General features: G+C 35.3%; 1 protein-coding gene across 3 annotated transcripts; it reads left to right on the forward strand.

Annotated features, from left to right (window-relative positions):
• Positions 1-210: 210 nt before the first annotated feature.
• Positions 211-20,879, forward strand: Cep76 (centrosomal protein 76). Of its 3 annotated transcripts, none has more exons than XM_015506056.2 (11): positions 211-532; positions 1,463-1,538; positions 2,423-2,647; positions 3,954-4,139; positions 6,610-6,707; positions 8,777-8,905; positions 13,432-13,620; positions 16,771-16,937; positions 17,982-18,315; positions 19,852-20,069; positions 20,465-20,879. In XM_015506056.2, exons 1-11 carry the CDS (start codon positions 377-379, stop codon positions 20,601-20,603), a joined length of 1,917 nt encoding a protein of 638 aa, XP_015361542.1. In that variant the 5' UTR covers positions 211-376; the 3' UTR covers positions 20,604-20,879. The 3 variants fall into 3 exon arrangements, with proteins under 3 accessions (XP_015361542.1, XP_048662682.1, XP_048662683.1); XM_048806726.1 differs by having other exon boundaries at positions 467-532; positions 2,461-2,647; XM_048806725.1 differs by lacking the exon at positions 2,423-2,647 and having other exon boundaries at positions 213-532.
• Positions 20,880-21,111: the final 232 nt, after the last annotated feature.

Here is a 21,111-nt window from a genome sequence, read left to right on the forward strand (position 1 = left end):
GTGTATAAGAGACAGCCCTCGCCCTGTCCTGGGTCGGTCTGAGTCGGTCTGGGTCAGCCCTGGATCGGCTCTGGTGCTGCGTCTCCGACCGGGCGGCGGGCACGGGTGCCTTGCCGGTCTGCGGGCCTCCGGGTGCAGGGCTGCGGGGCGAACCCGGGACGCCGGCCCTCGGGAGGTGGCGGAGGGGAACGGGGGGAACTGCAGCGACACTTTCTGGAAGGCGTGCTCGAAGAGTTCTTTTTTAAAAAGTCTCCTTTTCTCGTTCAGTTGCGGTCAGAGCCGTACGTTTACTGATAGTTTTGGAAGCCGCAAACCCGAGAAGCAAGTTTTAACTGCTTTGTGATGATGTGAGTTACAATTCGAATTTTCTGCGTAGATGGATGTCCATGGCAGAATAAGAGAAATCCTTGCTGAGACCATACGGGAAGAATTGGCACCGGATCAGCAACATTTGTCGACCGAAGATTTGATAAAAGCCCTTAGACGTCGAGGAATCATTGATGATGTGATGAAAGAACTTAATTTTGTTACCGTGAGTTAAATTTTAGGGGGAAAATTTGACAATGTATTGATCGTGCATAACACTTCGGTCTGTATTGGGTGCCTCTCCTGATTGAGTGAAGTCACTTTAAGGTCATTGTGTCTACTAATAGCCTTGTTTCAGCGTTCAGTATGGCAAATAGTATTTTATATCAGTGAAATTTGAGTTACCATATTTCTTTCTGTGCATAGCAGAATTTTGTATTCTTTTAGATCAGTAATCTGAACTACACATGCTTTCTAAGATTGTTTTATAACATTTTAGGTTAAACTATTTTAAAGAAAATACACTTAGGAATTTTTTTAAGAAAATACTTGACTCAATAAGAGCTCTCAAATCTTTTCACACATATAGGTCAAAACTGAGTGATAGGCCTCTTGGTATATTATTAAGTAAGCCCTCTTTTGAAAATGAGACAGTAATGAGAAATTGTGACCTCAATACCTGGGTAATATAATGTAAAAATAGAATGAATTTCATAATACATCAGGGAATTAAGTCTGTTCATACTGCATCCTTTTTTGGTTTTTGAGGCTTATGGAACCCATTTATTAAAACATTGACCTAGTAAAAGCTACTGCTATATGAATGTTATATTAAAACCAGTTCATGGTGGAATCTTAAGCCAGTGTTATATAAGGTTTAGAGAAAGTTTAACCTTGTGTAAGGTGTTAAGGATTTGTTTTGTCACATTCTGTGAATGGTAAGACAATTTAGACTTTAGGAATAACCAGTTTTGCTGTCTTTTATGAGATATTTATAGGTATTTATTTTCATTATGCTAGGAAAATAAAGCGGTTTATTTTATTTTATTTTTGAAAGGTTATTATCCTAACTGTTTTTGATTTCAATGCTTGGCATGTTCTTACCTATGATTTTTGTTTTCTAATTTGTTTTGATTTTTTTTCTCTGCCTTTTTAGGAAAATGTTGATCAAGAACTTCCTTCCTCTCCAAAACAACCTGTTGGTTTTGATAAACAATCAACGTTAAAAAAAAGTATGTATATATTTTTTAATATTACTACAGTGTTTGATAGAAAAAAAATCAGTATTTATTTTTCAAAGTGAAACCCTTATGGCTGGGGGTGTAGCTCAGTGGTAGAATGCCCGCCTCCCATGTGTGAGGCACTGGGTTTGATCCTCAGCACCACATAAAAATAAATAAAGATTGGGGCTGGGGATATGGCTCAAGCAGTAGTGAGCTCGCCTGGCATGCCTGCGGCCCAGGTTCGATCCTCAGCACCACATACAAACAGTGATGTTGTGTCCGCCAAAAACTGAAAAATAAATATAAAAATTTTTTTTAATAAATAAATAAAGATATTGTGTCCATTTACAACTAAAAAAATATTTTAAAAGACAGACACAGAAAAGCAAATAAAAATATTTTTTTAAAAAATGAAACAAAATTTGATGGTTAGTTTGTCTAAACTTGGATTTCATTTTGTATGTAGTGTATCATATGTAGCACATGAAACAAGAAACTCTAGTTTCTTGTGTTTTAGTATGATTTTATAAAAACAGTACAACTTTGCTTTTCTAACAGTAATATAATTGACAAAACACTTGCTAAGTTGATAACTGTCTGAGTTGGTTTATGGGGTGAGGAATGTTGTATAAGCAACTAAAAAAGCAAGGTACAGAAAATCTTGACTGTTAACTCCTTTCCAGCTGGGAGAAAGTAGCCAGGATATAAACTCAGAAAAGGATATGTATTATGTATCTTTTCGTCCCAGAGTGCAAATCATCTGCTCCATAGTAAATTTGTTGCTCTCTTTTTTAGTCTTTGGTTTTATTTCAGTCAAGTTATTGTTTCCTTATGTCTTGATCACAGTCTAAGTTATTTGGCAGTTTCCTCATATATATTGCTACACTTTACAGCTAATATTGATCCAACACGGAGGTATCTTTACCTTCAGGTTTTGGGTGGAAAAGCTTTCTTGGAACATCTTCAAGAACCTGAGCCTTTACCTGGACAAGTTTGTTCAACTTTTACTTTATGTTTACATTATCGGAACCAACGTTTTCGTTCTAAACCTGTTCCATGTGCCTGTGAACCTGATTTTCATGATGGCTTTTTACTTGAAGTACACAGAGAAAGCTTAGGTAAGGATGGGAAATACATTCAATTGAATAAATCTTTGTCAGGTTTTATTGCAGAAAACTATAACTTTCCCTATAAGTTTTTTTATTTGTTTCTGTGCTGGGGATTGAACCCAGGAGGGTTCAACCACTGAGCCACATCCCTAGGCCTTTTTTAATATTTTTACTTAGAGACAGGGTCTCATTAAATTACTGAGGCTGGCTTTAAATTTGTGATCCTCCTGCCTCTGCCTCCTGAGATGCTGGGATTACAGGCATGTGCCACCACACTTCGTAAGGAGAGATTTTTTTTAACGGATGAATCTCTCTCTTCTCATATTGCTGTTTTTGTTGTTTTTTGAGGGGAGGGTGGGTAATGGGGATCATCTCCAGCCCTTTTTTATGTATTATTTGAGACAGGGTGTTCCTAAGTTGCTTAGGGCCCCATTAAATTGCAGACGCTGGCTTTGAACTTGGGGCCCTCCTGCCTCAACCTCCTGAGCTGCTGGGATTACATGTGTGTGCCACCATGCATGGCCTATAAAGGCATTTTATACACTTTGGTTGTTTGTATTTATAAAATAAGCAAAGTTATAGAATTATGTTTTCATAAGTTTAGATTTTAAGATTGATAATGCATTCATAAATTGTTTTTCCGTATGAACAATGTTACTTAATAAGGCAGTTAATGAGATAAATTGCTAGATCCAAGGCTTTACATCTTTGAGTTTTCTGTAGATAATACAGTGGTATATCAGGAGGTTGAAGAGCAAGGTAGCTCAGCACAGTGGTGCATGCCTATAATCATAGACTCGAAGGCTGATGTGAAAGATTGCAGATTCAAAGCCAGTCTCAGCAACTTATCTAGATTCTGTGTCAAAATAATAAAGGGACTGGGGATACAGCTCGTTGGTAAAGTGCCCCTGGGTTCAATCTCCAGTACCCCCAAAAAAAAGAGTAAGATTCTTGCTGTGAAGATAATTAAAAAAAAAATTTTTTTTGAAGAAGGGTAAAGGTAGTTTGAAAATGATGTTATTTAATGGCATTTTATCATATTAGCATATAAATAAAGAACAAACTCATTGTTTATGGGTTAGAAAGAACTGACTATGTATTAAGTAACTAAATGACTCATCACAATTCTGCCATCCTCTCAGAAGCTAGTGATAAAACTATTTTTATTCCCAGCCTTTGGCATGTTTTCCAAGACATACAAAGTTATTCTATTTGGTTTTGTATTAGTTTAGTATAATTTTCAGTAAGTTTTCTTTTATATTGGCCTAAATGAATATGTAACTTGATTTTTTTTTTTTCTGATTTATGTTGCTAGGCGATGGAACTAGAATGGCTGATTCAACAACAATGTTATCAATAAGTGATCCAATTCATATGGTGCTAATCAAAACTGACATATTTGGTGAGACCACCTTAGTAGCATCCTATTTTCTGGAATGGCGATCAGTTTTGGGTTCAGAAAATGGAGTAACCAATCTGACTGTGGAGCTTATGGGTGTAGGTATGGTGTCACTCTTACCTTTTTATAGGCACAGTTGGTAAAAACATTTATACCTCTATTTCAAAGATGCCTTCCTTATAAGCCAAGAGGGAAGGAAGCCTGTAGAGTTTCTTTCTTTTTCTTTTTTTTGTACTTGGGATTTAACCTAGGGGTGCCTAAACACTAAGCTACATCCCCAGCCCTTTTTAAAATATTTTTTTTATTTAGAGACAAGAGTCTCACTGAGTTGCCTAGGGCCTTGTGAAGTTGCTGAGGAGGTGGTCTCCAACTTGGAATCCTCTTGCTTTAGCCTCTTGAGCCACAGGGATTACAGATGTGTGCCATTATGTTGGCTTAAATGGAATTTCATTAGCGTTCCAGTTGTGATCTTTGGGAACTTTTTGACAAACAATACCAGTATAGCACTGATGAGGCTGGCCTTGTCTTAAGAAAAATGTTTTTCTGGAAAACGAATATAGAAATTTGGAAGGTTTTTAATTTATTTTCATTTGCTTAAATAAGTATGAGACTATAAAGAAACATAAGATTTTTGGCATGCACAAATATACATGTGCAAAAAGCTTATTCCTCTTTAGCATATCCTGGAATACAGTGCATCTAGTCAGTACCAGTGACTCCTAAAGAATATGGAGTAGGGCTGGGATTGTGGCTCAGTGGTAGAGTGCTGGCCTAGCACGTGTGAGGTCCTGGGTTCAATCCTCAGCACCACATGAAAAATAAATAAATAAATGAAGGTATTGTGTCCAACTACAACTAAAAAGTAAATATTAAAAAAAATATATGGAGTAGATTTTTTTCTCAGCATTTTACAGTGGACTAGTGAGACTTGGAAGGAGGTAATAACTACTTGCTCAGTATTAAATTAATTATATTATTAATGAATAGTTGTTGTCCTTCAGTGCAAAGTTCATGCCTGTCTTATTCCTTGGAATCTTGCATGATGCCTGTTATGTAACATTATTTTTGCTAATAAAATGGAAAAACTAAAAATCTAAAACCTACCAATGTTTTTTGCCTGACATAGAATGGAATTTCATATTGACACTTCTTCACAGAGTTAAATCTGACCAGTGGACAGCATAGCTTTAGTAATGATTTGGATTTTAAACCAGACCTAGAATATATATTTCATTAAATAAAAAGTAGAAGAAAAAATGTGTTTTTTACGTAGGAAATTTATTAAAATAAAAATTCCCAGTTATTTGTCTTCAAAAATAGGCCTAACATGATAATCATAGTAATGACCTGGAAACAAGCATATTGATTTCCTGAAGCAATATTAAATACTTTGGTTATGAAGTACATTTGTTTTCTAATTCTTTACATCTAGACATGGATTGAAAATTTGTATTCCTATGTGATGTGATAATAAGAAAGGATAAATGAGAATTTCTTTATGACACACAAAAAATTCTTTTTCAGACCATGTATAATTTTCTGGATTAAAACTATGGTTTTAAGTGGGGCAGGTGGTAAATGTCTATAATCCCTATCACTTGAGAGGCTGAGGCAGGAGGATTTCAAGTCTGAAGCCAGCCTCAGCAACTTTGCAAGACCCTATGCAATTCAGTGATAGCTCAGTAGTTAAGTGCCACTGGGTTCAACCAAAACAAAAACAACAACAAAACAACTAAAAGAGAATAGAATCATGGCATTTGCAGGTAAATGGATGAAGCTGGAGAATATAACGCTAAGTGAAGTTAGCCACTCCCAAAAAACCAAATGCCAAATGTTTTCTGATATAAGGAGGCTGATTCATAATGGGGTAAAGGGGAGATAGGGCAAAGGGGAAAGAGGGGAAGGGAGGGAGCATGGGGATAAAAAAGATGATAGATTGAGATGGACATCATTACCCTAAGTACATGTACAAAGGCATGAATGGTGTGAATGTACTTTGTGTATAATCAGAGATACGAAAAATTGTGCTCTATATGTAATGTGAATTGTAATGCATTCTGCTGTCATATATAACAAATTAGAATAAAAAAGTAAAAATAAATAAATAAAACAAAACAAAACAATATGCAAATTAATATAGACTCTGCCAGGACCAAGTTGCCATTTGATCTTAAAAAATTCCAATCCCTTGATTTCCTTAGCTGCACACCAACCTCCTGTTCCTTGTTCCCCGCCCNAAAAAAAATTTTTTTTTTTTTTTTTTTTTTTTTTCATGGAGACAGAATGAGGTATTGCATTGACTTTATATTTAATGAAAGTCTGGTTGGTAAAATGCATTTAATAAAGATTAAAAAATTAAGAATCCTGAATTCATTAGATCAGAAAAATCTTAAAATGTAAACATTTTTGTGTTAAAAAAAAGTTCATTTTTTATGTGAATATTAATATTTAAATTGAATATTTATTCCATTTAAGTGGAAAAACACCAAGCTAAGTTATTTTGGTTACACTTTGATTGACTACACATAGTATTGAAACTTGTGAAGTTCTAAATCTTTATTTATCTTTATAGGCACAGAATCAAAAGTTTCTGTGGGAATTTTAAATATAAAACTTGAAATGTATCCACCACTCAATCAGACATTATCTCAAGAAGTGGTGAACACACAGGTAATTCCTAGTTTCTCCTGGTATATTTGTTTTTATTGTAGTATATTTACCTGTTGATCCTAGAAAGTACTCCCTTTTTGGAAATTGCCGTGCATTTTTAAATTAGTACTCAAAGGTTAGTAAAAGAATTGAGAAATAAAATGACAAAGATTGCTTTCTAGGGAAATCTGTGGTATATTTTGGGAAATGTAATGGATGTTTGAAACGACATAAAGGAGTAGCCTCAGTGGGTGTGGTTTGTTCATTTTGTAGACTTTTATTGAGAGGTTGGTGTCATGCAGTTTTTGCTCTGTACTCAGCACTTGCTTCTGGAAAGTTTGAAGAGGCATTCTTCCCTAACTCTGCTGTCAGATCTCTTTTATAAAATGCAATGCTGACTTTGTAAATCTCTTTTATTGAGTAGGTGAGTGGCATAACACAATCTTTCTTTTATTTTGCTTTCAATTTTTTATTAGGCTCTTAAAACCCTTTCAGATCTCAGATCTCTGCTGCTTTCTTCTTAGGTCTTGAGATTAGTAGGTTTCTCCACCCCTTCAGGGGGGTGTGCCACCCTGTCCTTACTTTGCAGGTTATGATCATCTGCCGCCTTTTGGCATGATTTCTCCTGGACTGCATACTTTGGTCCTGAAATTGTGCTTTTACTCAGTCATGCCCCTTTGTATTGTTCTATTTATAGTGTTCTGGTGACTTAGTTTTATTTATCTTTTTTTGGCTGGGGGGGGGTGGATTTTTATTTTTACTATTATTTTTTGCAATGCTGGGGATCAAACCCAAAGCCTTGTACATGCTAGGCAAGTGCTCTATCACTGAGCTTTTTGGGGTTTGTTATATTTTTGCTTTCTTAGTTTTACAGTGCTAACCCCTCTCCCCCAGGTAAACAGTGTCCTACTCTGCTTTCCTGAAACAGCTTCTTAGTTCTGAACTTTCATCTCCCTTTAATCTGGCATCTGAATTATATGTTACATAACACTTAGTAGGAACCGACCTGATGTTACTTGTAAATGAATAGAAATGTGTATATATACATATATTATGTATGAGTTTTAATTATGTTTTTTGTAAGTTTATATGATACATAAGGAAGTAAACACTTGGGTTTTACTTTTTTCTTTTGTTTATTATGTTGACAAATAAATGGGTTTGGTGTTTGCATGCGTTTGCCTACGTGCACGCATACTAGGAATCAAACCTCAGGCCGTATAGACTTCTACCACTGAGCTATATCCCCAGTCCCAACAGCTCTGGTGTTTAACATTGTTTTATAAACATTTCTAATGTTTTTGCTCTTATGTTTGTTTTTTGATGACTGTAGCCTAAGTTTATTTTCTTATTTCATATATTTTTTCTAACTTTCCCAGACTTCTCTTTAAGATTATATTAAAATTTTCTAGTCAGAAATATTTATTGATCTTAAACAGATATTAAAAAGGGCCAGACACTTTTCTAGATGCTGAAGATGCAGCAGTACACAAGGCAGACAGCTTGTTTTTGGAGCCTAGATTCTGGTGAGAAGACCAACAGTAAAAATGAGTCCATAAACAAAGTACCAGATAGTAGAAGGTGTTAGGTGGAAAAGTTTCATGGGGTGAAGTGTGCAGTAGAGTGGATACTAGGAGTCTGATTTAGGTCAAGTGATTAGGAGAGGGAAAAAGGTCCAGATGGCAAGAGCAGCATACCAGGCCAGAACATTCCAGGCAGGGGGAACAGTAGCTTAAAGCAGAAGTCCCTGAACAGAATCAAGGGCCCCTTGTGGATGGGGCAAGAGAAGAAAATGAGGTGGATACCAGAGTTTGGAAGCCCATGCAAGTACTCTAGAGTGTGTTAGAAAATTACTGAAGTGTTTTAAACAAGGAAGTGACAATATGATTTATTGTTTACAATTTTCTGTCTTGGAAGAAAAAAAGATCACTTGACTATGTTGTGGAGACCAAATAATATGGCTAGTCATAGAAACAAGGAAGTATGCAGGCTCTTGCAAATATGGTAATGGGAAATAGATATGTATTGTGATAATCAAGGAGATGGAGTAGAAATTGAAAAAAATATATATTTTTCTTTTAAATTTTAAGCTTGCTTTGGAACGTCAGAAAACTGCAGAGAAAGAGCGATTATTTCTTGTGTATGCCAAGCAGTGGTGGAGAGAATATTTGCAAATTCGACCCTCACACAACTCACGGCTAGTGAAAATTTTTGCACAGGTTTGTAAATTATATATCAGAAAAGTTTCTTTTGTACATATGGTAGTTAGTATTGTATATATAAATTTATTTAATTTGCTTTTCTAAAATGCAATGCTGACTTTGTAAATCTCTTTTATTGAGTAGGTGAGTGGCATAACACAATCTTTGTTTTATTTTGCTTTCAATTTTTTATTAGGCTCTTAAAACCCTTTCTGAATTTATTTAATTTTTAAGTAGATGAAAATCTGTTTTATTTAACCTGGAATAAACCCATTCATGATACTTAGAAGTTAGATAATTAACTTCTAAGTATCATGAATGGATTTCTATAAGTGCAGCTCTTGTGTGCAGAACAGAGGCTCTGGACATAAATTATTTTTGTTAGGGTTTTTTTTTTTTTTAAAGTCACATGCAATAATTCTGTATAATCAAGATCTCTAACTTAGTGACTACTGATGTTCAGCTGCAGAATTCCAACAACAAATGCTTCTTGGCTTACAATTGGGATTACATCCTGATAAAATAAAGCCATCAGAAGTTGAAAATTTAATACATCTAACATACTGTGCATCACAGCTTAGCAACATAGTAGAGTGTCAGTAGTCATGTGGCTGATTGAGAGCTGTGGCTGCCTAGCATGAGAGATGGTATCATACTGCATATTCCTAGTCTGGAGCTCAAAATTGAAAATGAAGTATGGTTTCTACCGAATGCACATAGCTTCACACTATCTAAAGTTGAAAAATTGTTAAGTCAAATCATCCTAAGCCTGGGACTATCTGTATAGATCTCTGCCTCTGTTTTCCCAAATCTTAAGCCCATTCCCCCGCCCCCTCTCTTTTTTAAAATTTTTACTAGTTATTGATGGACCTATATTTATTTATTTGTTTATATGTGGTGCTGAGAATCGAACCCAGTGCCTCACACTTGCTAGGCAAGTGCTCTACCACTGAGCCACAACCCTAACCCCCATTTTCTTTTTAACAAGTCAGTATAAAGCATATAGTGAGATCCTGTACTTTTTGTAACTTTTGAGGAGACATTCAAATCTTTCACGTATGTTTAACCTTATATAAATGCTTCTGTATAATTATAATGTAATATTGCTTTGAATTATATTTCTTAGATCCTAGCTTTACCCTGTTCTCCCTAGATGTTGGGACAAATGAAAAATGGTTTAGTTTCTAGATGGGAAGCTTGGGAATGAGAGTCCCTGGTTGTCTAGTGGTGGGAATGAGGGAAATGGCTTCAGACTTTACAGAGGCATTTTGTCAGTGCTTTCAGTGACCGGGTAGGCAAGGTAGTGCTGAATCAGCACAAGGGCATGGAGAAACCACAATCAAAATATGACTTATCTTCCTGTTTTCTAGTCAAATTGCAGATTTTCACTGATGTGGAATCTGAGACCAGAGAGGACTCAAGAAGTGGATCAGATAAATGATATATCACAGAGAAAGGAGGAATGGGCTAGGGATGTGGCTCAGCAATAGTATAGTAGTAGGTAACAGGTAGCCCTGGGATTGATCCCCAGCACGGGTCGGGCGGGGAACAAGGAACAGGAGGTTGGTGTGCAGCTAAGGAAATCAAGGGATTGGAATTTTTTAAGATCAAATGGCAACTTGGTCCTGGCAGAGTCTATATTAATTTGCATATTGTTTTGTTTTGTTTTATTTATTTATTTTTACTTTTTTATTCTAATTTGTTATATATGACAGCAGAATGCATTACAATTCACATTACATATAGAGCACAATTTTTCGTATCTCTGATTATACACAAAGTACATTCACACCATTCATGCCTTTGTACATGTACTTAGGGTAATGATGTCCATCTCAATCTATCATCTTTTTTATCCCCATGCTCCCTCCCTTCCCCTCTTTCCCCTTTGCCCTATCTCCCCTTTACCCCATTATGAATCAGCCTCCTTATATCAGAAAACATTTGGCATTTGGTTTTTTGGGAGTGGCTAACTTCACTTAGCGTTATATTCTCCAGCTTCATCCATTTACCTGCAAATGCCATGATTCTATTCTCTTTTAGTTGTTTTGTTGTTGTTTTTGTTTTGGTTGAACCCAGTGGCACTTAACTACTGAGCTATCACTGAATTGCATAGGGTCTTGCAAAGTTGCTGAGGCTGGCTTCAGACTTGAAATCCTCCTGCCTCAGCCTCTCAAGTGATAGGGATTATAGACATTTACCACCTGCCCCACTTAAAACCATAGTTTTAATCCAGAAAATTATACATGGTCTGAAAAAGAATTTGCTCCTTCCAGGCCCAAGAGGAAATAAATTTCCAGTAGTACTATGCAGTAGCACTTTCTGCAGAGATGGCAATGTTCTACGTCTGCTATGGGATCTACCAGCCATGTGTTGAGAACTCAGAATGTGGCTAATGAAACTAAAACTGAAATTTCATTTAATTTTAGTTAATTAAAATTTAGAATAAAGTTCTGGTGTTCTATTGCACAGTAGATTGACTACAGATAATATGTACTGTAAATTTTTGAAAGCTAGAAGAAAGGATTTTGAATGTTTTCACCACAAAAGTAGTAAATGAGGGCTGGGGCTATAGTTCAGTGACAGAGTGCTTGGCTTGCACGTGTGAGGCACTGGGTTCGATCCTCAGCACCACATTAAAAAAAATAAATAAAATAAAGGCATGCTGCTCATCTACAACTATAAAAAATTTTAAAATAGTAAATGAGATATGTATAGATGTGTGCAATTCTTATGTATTAAATTTTTTAAAATCAATAAATTTAAAAATGGGAAAAACTTATTGTGCAGATTGAGAAGTTGAAATATTGAAATTTTCAAGACTTAAATAATATGGGGATATATAGGTAATATATTAAATATTATAATGAAACATGATGATATATCTTGTATTCCAAGATGCTACTCTTGATGGCAGATAAATTTGTTGTTTAGGTACTCAACCTTTTCTTGTCATTAGTGCCTATGTAAGAATAGGACTTCCCACACATAACTGGGTTCATTACCTTCATTCTAACCAAAGATCTATGGACCCATCAGGGTCATTATATACTTGGTAATCCTTTGTTCTTTTCCTCCCTCACTAGTTGGGCAACAATTCATTTAATGACACCTTTTGAAATTTTTAGTGCAAGAAATTTTAAAATAAGTTATAGAAATTGAAACTTAGGGCTAATAATTTTTTAAGAAAATATTATAATTGCTTGAGGATAACCTTTTAATGTTCTGCTTGTGATTTCAGGACTTAATATTATACTACACAAATTAGTAATGCTGAATTAATGTAAAAGAAAATCAAATAATAGTTTTCCACTTTCCCCCTAATTAGAATCATGATTTTGTTTTAGAATTTGGTGGCAATCAGAGTTGAGAACTACCAGAACGAGTGAAAATAATAAGTTGTTTTACTCTGGATTGTGTTACAATTTATGGTCAGGTGTGTATAATGATCAAATATAAGTGATAAGTAAGGTTTCTTTCCTTGCTGAGTGAGGATTATTCTGGAGAAATGATGTCTTTGTGATGTAGAGAGATCAGCAGTTCTGATGGTTGGAGCAGGTAGTGTTCCTGTTGGCTGAGTTGGGTTTTGTCTCCTGAGGATCCCTGCCTTGGTCAAGGGTGTGGGGTCTCTAGACCCTGACCAGCTGTTGGCCCTTTCTCATGCTGCGGCATAACTGTGAAGTTAAGGAATGTGTGTGCTTGGTGATGTAATCTCCCGTCAGTCTCTAAAGACTGCTATACACAATAATAGTTATTAACCACAAGTATTAAGAGCTAGAATGAAAGACATTTTCCTAAAATGTTTTTTAAAATTGTGCTTTCGGTTGACTTGGTTAACAAATGGCTATTTTTCTGGATCTCTGAAGTGGGATGCTATAATAAAAACAAATTAGAAATAAGCAGCCAATCAGAATTGTTGTTTGTTAGGACACATATTAAATTGTTTGGTAATATAAATAGTACTTTAGCTTAGACCCTCTGTCCCTCCTGTACCTGTCTGCCCACTGTTTTTTCAGATCAATTCTTACTGTTATAGGCTTTGCTTTTTATGGTGGTGGTAGGTACTAGGGGTTAAACCCCAGGGGCACTTAACCTTTGAGCCACATCCCCACCCTGATTTACTCTTCATTTTGAGATGGGGGTCTTGCTAAGATGCTCAGGGCCTTACTAAATTGCTGAGGCTGGCTTTGAACTTGTGGTCATCCTGCCTCAACCTCCTGAGCCCATGGGATTATAGGTGTTTGCCACCACTCCTGGCTGTCTTAGGCTTTAGAGTCGGACAGTTTAGGGTTTGAATCCTGACTCTGTTGTGTGATAGTTGTACCTTCTGTTTTTTTAAATATGAAATGAAAATAATATAGATGAGAATTAAAAGAGATTATATGAATAGTGCTTAGCAGCATAGTGCTGGATTTATGATTAACAGTAAATGACATCCAGAGTTATTTTAGCTCATACTCATGTATTAAAAAAAAACAAAAGATGTTAAAATTGGGGGATGACAATCTGTCATCATAGATGATGTTTTCATCCTTTTCTTCCAGGATGAAAATGGAGTAAATAGACCCGTCTGTTCCTACATTAAACCACTTCGAGCTGGCCGGCTTCTGGATACTCCACGGCAGGCAGCAAGATTCGTTAATGTCCTTGGTTATGAACGAGCTCCTGTTATTGGAGGAGGAGGTAAACAGGAACAATGGTGCACTCTGCTGGCCTTTCTCTGTAGAAACAAGGTATCATACACGCATAGTAGAATTAAGTAGCAAGTACATCATAGTTATTCTGGACTTACAGTACACTTGTAAAAGAATGACCTTAGAAAAAATGTACGTACTGTCAGTTTGAATAAGAAAATCTTGTTCTCGCCATTTGCCATAAACATTTTAAGTGTCTCAATACGTAAAGACACTTAACGTCTTTGTTTTCTCACAGTTTCTTATGTAACTTATGGTGATTTCTACAAGGTAGGGACATGTTAAGTAGTAGTCAGAAACCAAGCTATAGAGTGAATTTGAGAAAGCACTGTGACCAGAACTATGGTCTGCTGGTACAATTCTTGGGTTAACTTTTGCTCGGGTAATATTGCATATTTTTAAAGGGAAAATGGCAGTACAAAATGAATATGGGAAAAAAAAAACTTGGATTACATGGTATTTTTGTTTAGTTTTAAACACAGTATTAAAGACATGTAGAATAAATTTGTTAATGTTAAATTTTTTTAATGACTCAATTTTGATAAATTAAATATATCATGGGATGTTCCCTAGTCGTCTGAATTCTAAAAATGATGATAATATAATGAACAAATAACACTATAACATTTAATTGTTTTGAAACAGGAAAAAAGAGAACTTACCTTCATCTATTATTGTTTGGAAATAATTTTGCTTATTCTGAGGTTGTATAAATAGTATGGTAGTCTAAATAAACTCAAACTGTGGAAGAAACATTTGGATGATGTTGATATGACAGAGAAATTATGTGGGGTTTTTCATTTGTTGTTTTGTAGTCTGGGATTGAAGCAGGAGGTGCTCTGCCTTTTAGTCTTTTTCATTTTTTGAGACAAGATCTCGCCAAGTTGCTGAAGCTGGTCTCTAATTTGGGATCCTCTTGCCTCAGCCTGGCAAGTTCTTGGGATTACAGGCATGTGCCACCAGTCTTGGCTAAGACTGTGTCTTAAAGACAGTTAAAAAAACATTTAATTTTACTTAGCAAAAAAAGTTAGATTTGTTTCCAAGGTCTAGTTCCCAAATGTTATATATTTATGGACTTTTAAAAATTTTCAAATATAATAGGAATAATATATTTACAGTTGTGTCTATAATTATTTTGTAAAGCAAATAATCACTCTTCTGAGTATTTTTATTTTGGTACCAGGGATTGAACTCAGAGGTGCTTAACCACTGAGCCGTATCCCCAACCCAACCCCACCCTGCCTTTGTTTTTGAGATAGGGTCTTGCTGAGTTGCTCAGGGCCTTGCTAAGTTGCTGAGGCTTTGAACTTGGGATCCTCTGCCTCAAGTCTCCTGAGCTACTGGGATTAGGGCATATACTACCAAGCCAGCTTTGACTGTTTTATTTATTTATTCATTTATTTATTTATTTTAAATATTTATTTTTTAGTTATAGGTGGACACCATATCTTTATTTTATTTTTATGTAGTGCTGAGGATTGAACCCAGTGCCTCATGCATGGTAGGCGAGAGATCTACCTCTGAGCCACAACCCCATCCCTTGACTGTTTTATTTTTAAAGAGAAAGTATATCTTAAAAAGGAGAAGCTTGAAAATTAGAGTAGTCTTTTACAAACAAGCCTTACAATAGTAAAGGTGAAACTTCAGAAACCCATAATTCTTTTCCAAACTTACAATTTCTTCATATTTTGGGGTTTTTTTTAGTAGATATTACTTTTTCCACAATTATAAATTTCCATAAGTAGAAATGAAACTATCTTGCTTTATAATTTAACATTATGCTATGAACATTTTTTTCATATATTGGTATTTTTTTGTGCTTTCCAACTTCTAATGGTTATTTCACATTTTCTTGAGTCAATATATAAAATCTACCTATTTCTCCATTGTAGGAACTGTTTCTTTTGGCCAACTTGTGCTTCTAGCTTTTTGATATTATGAATAAATTTTTGCATTGATTTTTTTTTTTTCTGTGTGTGTGAATTTTGTTTTTTTACCAAACCTCAGGATAGAAAGTATGGGTCTAAAAAATTGTGTAAAGTCAATTTACTAACTATAAAATAGTACTTGCCTAGAATGCATAAGCCCTGGGTTCCATCCCCATCACCGCAAAACAAACAGTGCAGAGCCACTAATTTAAAATTTTGAGGGGAAAGGAGGCCTTCTTCATTTTAGCATTCAACTCAATAGTTATTTTCAGGGCTGGGGATGTAGCTTATTGGTAGAGCACTTGCCTAGCATGCCCATGGTCCTGGGTTTCATCTCCAGTACTACAGCAACAAAAAGTTATTTTCACTTTTGTGTGTTACCTGTAGTATTCCATATATAAATACATATCTTTACATAATGTAGTCATATTATTTTTATAGTTTTTCTCAGAACATATTAGATATTTTCGGTGTGCAGTCTTCATAATTTTTTTTAAATTGTGAAGTGTAGCAAAGAGAATTTGGAAAACAGGGAGAATGATGTATAATCTACACTAATAATAGGCATTGTTGTCATTTTTGTGTTTTCTCCCAATCAAATTTTCCTATATATTTCCTTGAAATTATATAAAGATGCTACAAATCATTGGTGTGTGTTCCATTTATTTACTATTTTTGCTATATGATTTGTTAGCTTGCTTATTTGTGTCCTTTAGCTATTCATTCATGTATTAAAATCTTCCCGACTTTCTTCCTACATTGTATGAGTTCTTCATAAACTTTTGAATCTTAAGTGCTGCCTATTAAAGTGTACATCATATCTGTGAGAACTTAATTTTTTTAAATTAATTAATTTTGTGGCCCTGGGGATCCTAGCTAGGCAAGCATTGTATCACTGAGCCATTTTCCCCATTCCATGAACACTAATTATGTAAAATAATTTCCTTCCAGAATTAGTATGTTTTCCCCCATTCTCTCATTTTAATACTGGTCTAGTGATTAAAATTGAAAAATTTTGATAAATTTTGATTTTAATATTGCATATAAATATCAAGTGAGGTGACAATATAAAGAAATAAGTACTTGGGCTGGGAGTACTTGGGCTGGGGTTGAGCGGTAGAGTGCTCGCCTAGCACATGAAAGCCCTGGGTTCAAACCTCAGCACCACTTAAAAATAAATAAAATGTATTGTCGAACTACAACTAAAAAATATTTTTGAAAAGGGAATAAGTAGTTGATTTGAATTCATTCTATCCTGTAGGGTGACTGTGAAGATCATGCTAACCTTCTGTGCAGCCTTCTTCTTGGATATGGGTTAGAAGCCTTTGTCTGTGTAGGGACTAAGGCAAAAGCAGTACCTCATGCATGGGTTATGACTTGTGGAACTGATGGAACCATCACTTTTTGGGAGAGTTTAACTGGACACAGGTGAGTCATCTCAGTTTGTAGGGATTTTAAAATGAAGGTGTCAGTATTTTAATTAGTTGATTTTTGTAGCGTTTGGCATCAAACCCAGGGCCTCATAATTTTAGTTATTAGAATATTTTTGGAGACTATAAAAAATTACTTCAGTATGGGCTGGGATTGTAGCTCAGAGATAGAGCACTCGCGTAACATGCGTGAGGCACTGGGTTCGATCCTTAGGACCACATAAATATAAAATAAAGATATTGTGTCCATATATAACTAAAAAAAAAAAATCAATATGAAAGTCTGTGGCCCTGAAAAGAAGTCTTTAGCGACATTATACTAGTAAAAACTAAATCATAGTAACTTTTAGCTATGTGTAATTGGCACACTTTTTTTCTGACAATCATACCTAAATCTGAAAATAAGTTAAAGTTGTAAATCATGAATTCTTTTGAAAATTGGATGTGGACACCAACTCCATGTTGGTAAGTCCATTGGACTTTTTTTTTTTTTTTTCCAGTTCATTAGCCTGTCTTGGTTTTAAAAAGAAGTTGGAGCACTCCCTCTATCTTGGAACATTCTCTCCTTAGCTTCAATGGCTATCACTATCACTGCCTATCAGTTTTCATTCTTTCATTCTGGATGTTCTTCTCAGTTTTCCTTCATCTCATCTTTAAATAGTGAATGTTTTAAAGACACATCCCTGGATTGCCTTCTCATTTCCTTGGGTCTTCTTTCTCCTGCATCAATAATCATTTCATGCCTGCTAATATGTTGCTAAATTATTTTAATTGTATTATCTGAGAGAAACTTTTTTGATATTGACAATAGACATAGAATATATCATATTGTTAGGTGAATACAATTTGGTTTCTATATTGTAAGATGTTCTTTGTAGTTAATTTAGAGTAATCAGATTGTGGAAGTATATAAAGGAAAAACAAGTATTAAACTCTAGTTCTGGAAGGAGTTATGGTCTTGTGTTAGACTATTTTTTTCCTCAGATACTGCCTGTAATTTTAAAATTCTCATTATGTAAATTTATAAATTAATTTTTTTTAGGTATATTCACAAACCTATTAATCCTGATGAGCCTCCGCTTGCCGAACAGGCCAAACCATTGTACCCATATCGAACGATTGGCTGTGTTTTCAATCATCAGATGTTCCTTGGAAATTGTCAACCCTCTGATGCAGTAGAAACCTGTATATTTGATTTGAATGATGAATCCAAATGGAAACCCATGAGTGAAGAAGCAATTAAATCTGTGTGTGCCCCAGGAGCGACAACATCCCTTCCTCCCTTTCCACCTCTGTGTGCATCCACAATTGATGCATCCGTCACAAGTAATGAAATAGAAATGCAGCTGAGGCTCCTAGTGTCAGAACACAGAAAGGTAATTAACGCCAAAATAGTTGTAGGTTTATACCTTTTTCATTTGTTCATGTATTGAACTGTTTTGTACTTTTCTTTTTTGGTACTGAGGATTGAACCTAGGGGCATTTAACCACTAAGTCACATCCCCAGTTCTTTTTAACTTTTATTTAGACAGGGTTTCACTAAATTGCTTAGGACCTGGCTAAGTTGCTGAGGCTAGCCTTGAACTCACGATCCTCCTGCCTCAGCCTCCTGAGCTGCTGGGAGAGGGTATCATTTTACATCTACCCATCTAGGCAAAATAGATGCCAGTGTCAATCATTGTCTGTAATGGTACCTGTAAACTAGCAAGTGAGATTCCCATTTTGCCACAGGCAAAATGTAGTTGATTATGAACCTTTGTGATGAGCAGAAATCTTGAATGTGAAGTTAGAAATTGATAAAGATACATTACATTATGGTAATCAAAAGATTTAGAAGTTTGAAAAGTTTTATTTTTTAATTTTTTTTTCAGTTGCCAATAGACCTTTATTTTATTTATTTATATGTGGTGCTGAGAATGGAACCCAGGGCTTTACACAAACTAGGCAAGTGCTCCACCACTGAGCCACAACCCCAGCCGCCTGAAAAGTTTGTTTGTAAATGTAGGTTTCTTTAATGCACATGTTATGTATAAAGGAAACCATAATTGCCTTTATTATTCCATGGAAATATACGCTCTAAGCTCTGTAAGGACCCCTAGCTGGTTCTTTTTTTTCTGTTGTAGTATAAAACTCAAAGCTTTTGGGGAGAGTAAGTGCTCAGTAGATACTTAGTTTAATTACATGTATCATTAATTTGTCCCTCCCACCCACTGCAGGTGAGTTGATGCAGATTCAGTCTTTGTTGTTCTTTTTAGATGTCTGAGACAGTGGAGTATATTTTGACATACTATACATACATGGAGTATGACTTATTCTAATTAGACAGATTCAGTCTTATAAACTCTTTAAATTTAAATAAATATGGTCTCCAAATTCATTGACACTACTTGTCTTCATACTAGGACTATTCCAGGTGGCCACTTGTAGTAGATGTTTTAAAAATAGAGGATATAGCCAGGTGCGGTCAGTTGCCTGTAGTCCCAGTGGCTCAGGAGGCAGAGGCAGGAGGATCCTGAATTCATAGCTAGCGTCAGTGACTTAGTGAGGCTCTGTGCAACTCAGTGAGACCCTGTCTCTAATAAAATAAAAATAGGGCTAGGGATGTGGCTCAGTGGTCGAGTGCCCTTGAGTTCAATCCCTGGTACCCCACACAAAAAAGTGTAGGACATAAAACCTTCATGAACATCATTGTATTGAATGTCTTTCCGTTATTTAAGGATTAAAACCTGATAACCTTTAGTTGTCTTCTTTTTATCTCTCTTTATCCTTGGGATAATTAATAGGAAGTTTTAAAAACTATGGCAGCTTTAAAAAATCTTTTCTTGGCATTCATTAAAATAATTGACATTTTTGTTTGTTGGTTTTTATAATATTAATGCACTTCACTTTTTCTTTTCCTCTTGAATATGTAGGATCTTGGCCTCACGACTGTTTGGGAAGACCAGCTTTCTTATCTTTTATCACCAGCGTTGGCTTCTTATGAATTTGAGCGCACCACAAGTATATCTGCAGGCAACGAAGAATTTCAGGATGCCATAAGGAGGGCGGTACCTGATGGTCACACATTTAAAGGGTTCCCTATACATTTTGTGTATAGAAATGCAAGGCGTGCATTTGCCACCTGTCTTCGGTAAGGTGGCATTTATGGATTTATAAAATTGTTTTTGCCTAGAAATCTTAGAAACCAGTTAGTCTGGTAGTTATTAGGAGTGACAGCACAACACAAGCATCTGGGGAGCTTTTACAATGACCTTCTTGCCACACATTTTGTTAGGTCTGACGTAGCCCTAAATAGTCGGGGGTAATTTCCTCAGTGATTTTGGTTGAGGATCTCTGATCTTGACTAGTGTATAGACTATGGGGAAATAGTCCATAATTTGAATAGCCCAACCAAAATTATTGAGCAGAGATAGGATTTATCAAATATTAAGATACTTATTATATAATTAAATACTGACTTAGTTGGAAATAAGAAAGTAAAGCCTGTGTCACTTCTTAATTGAGTAAATTTTCTTTCTAACATAGATCCCCTTTTTGTGAAGAAATAATCTGTTGCCGTGGAGACCAGGTGCGACTGGCAGTTCGTGTCCGAGTGTTTACTTACCCCGAATCTGCATGTGCTGTTTGGATCATGTTTGCTTGTAAATATCGCTCTGTATTATAGGACTAGCATTTCCATAAGAATTATACCTGTGTTTTACTGAAATTTTACACATTATATATTACTAGCTGTTTGAAGGTTTTTTTTTTTATTATTATTATCATAATCTGCTTTGGATGTCTTATTTCAATTTTGTATAGACCTGACTGATAATGTTTTAAAAAATCATGATTTGTGTATTTCAAGTCTAAGGATGAAAAACTTGTAAAAATCTTAGTTGGATTTAATATAAATTAAGTGTATATTCTATTTTAATAAATGCTACTTTGTTTACAGGTATTCAGTAGTTTAAATATGAATATAAAATTTACTCGGTTTTCTTTACACTAATAATTATCATAGAGGTATATATCTAAGGGTTTGGACTATAGTAAAATCAAAGTGATTATTATTTTTCAGAGGTGAATGAAATTATTTTAAATATATTAGGAGGAATTAACCTCACAAGATTTATTAATTGCATATATAAAAATACATTTTGGTGAATTACCACTTTTGTGGTTTACCCATG

This window comes from Marmota marmota, unplaced genomic scaffold (genome assembly GCF_001458135.2).
Source record: "Marmota marmota marmota unplaced genomic scaffold, marMar, whole genome shotgun sequence".
Taxonomy (NCBI): Eukaryota; Metazoa; Chordata; class Mammalia; order Rodentia; family Sciuridae; genus Marmota; species Marmota marmota.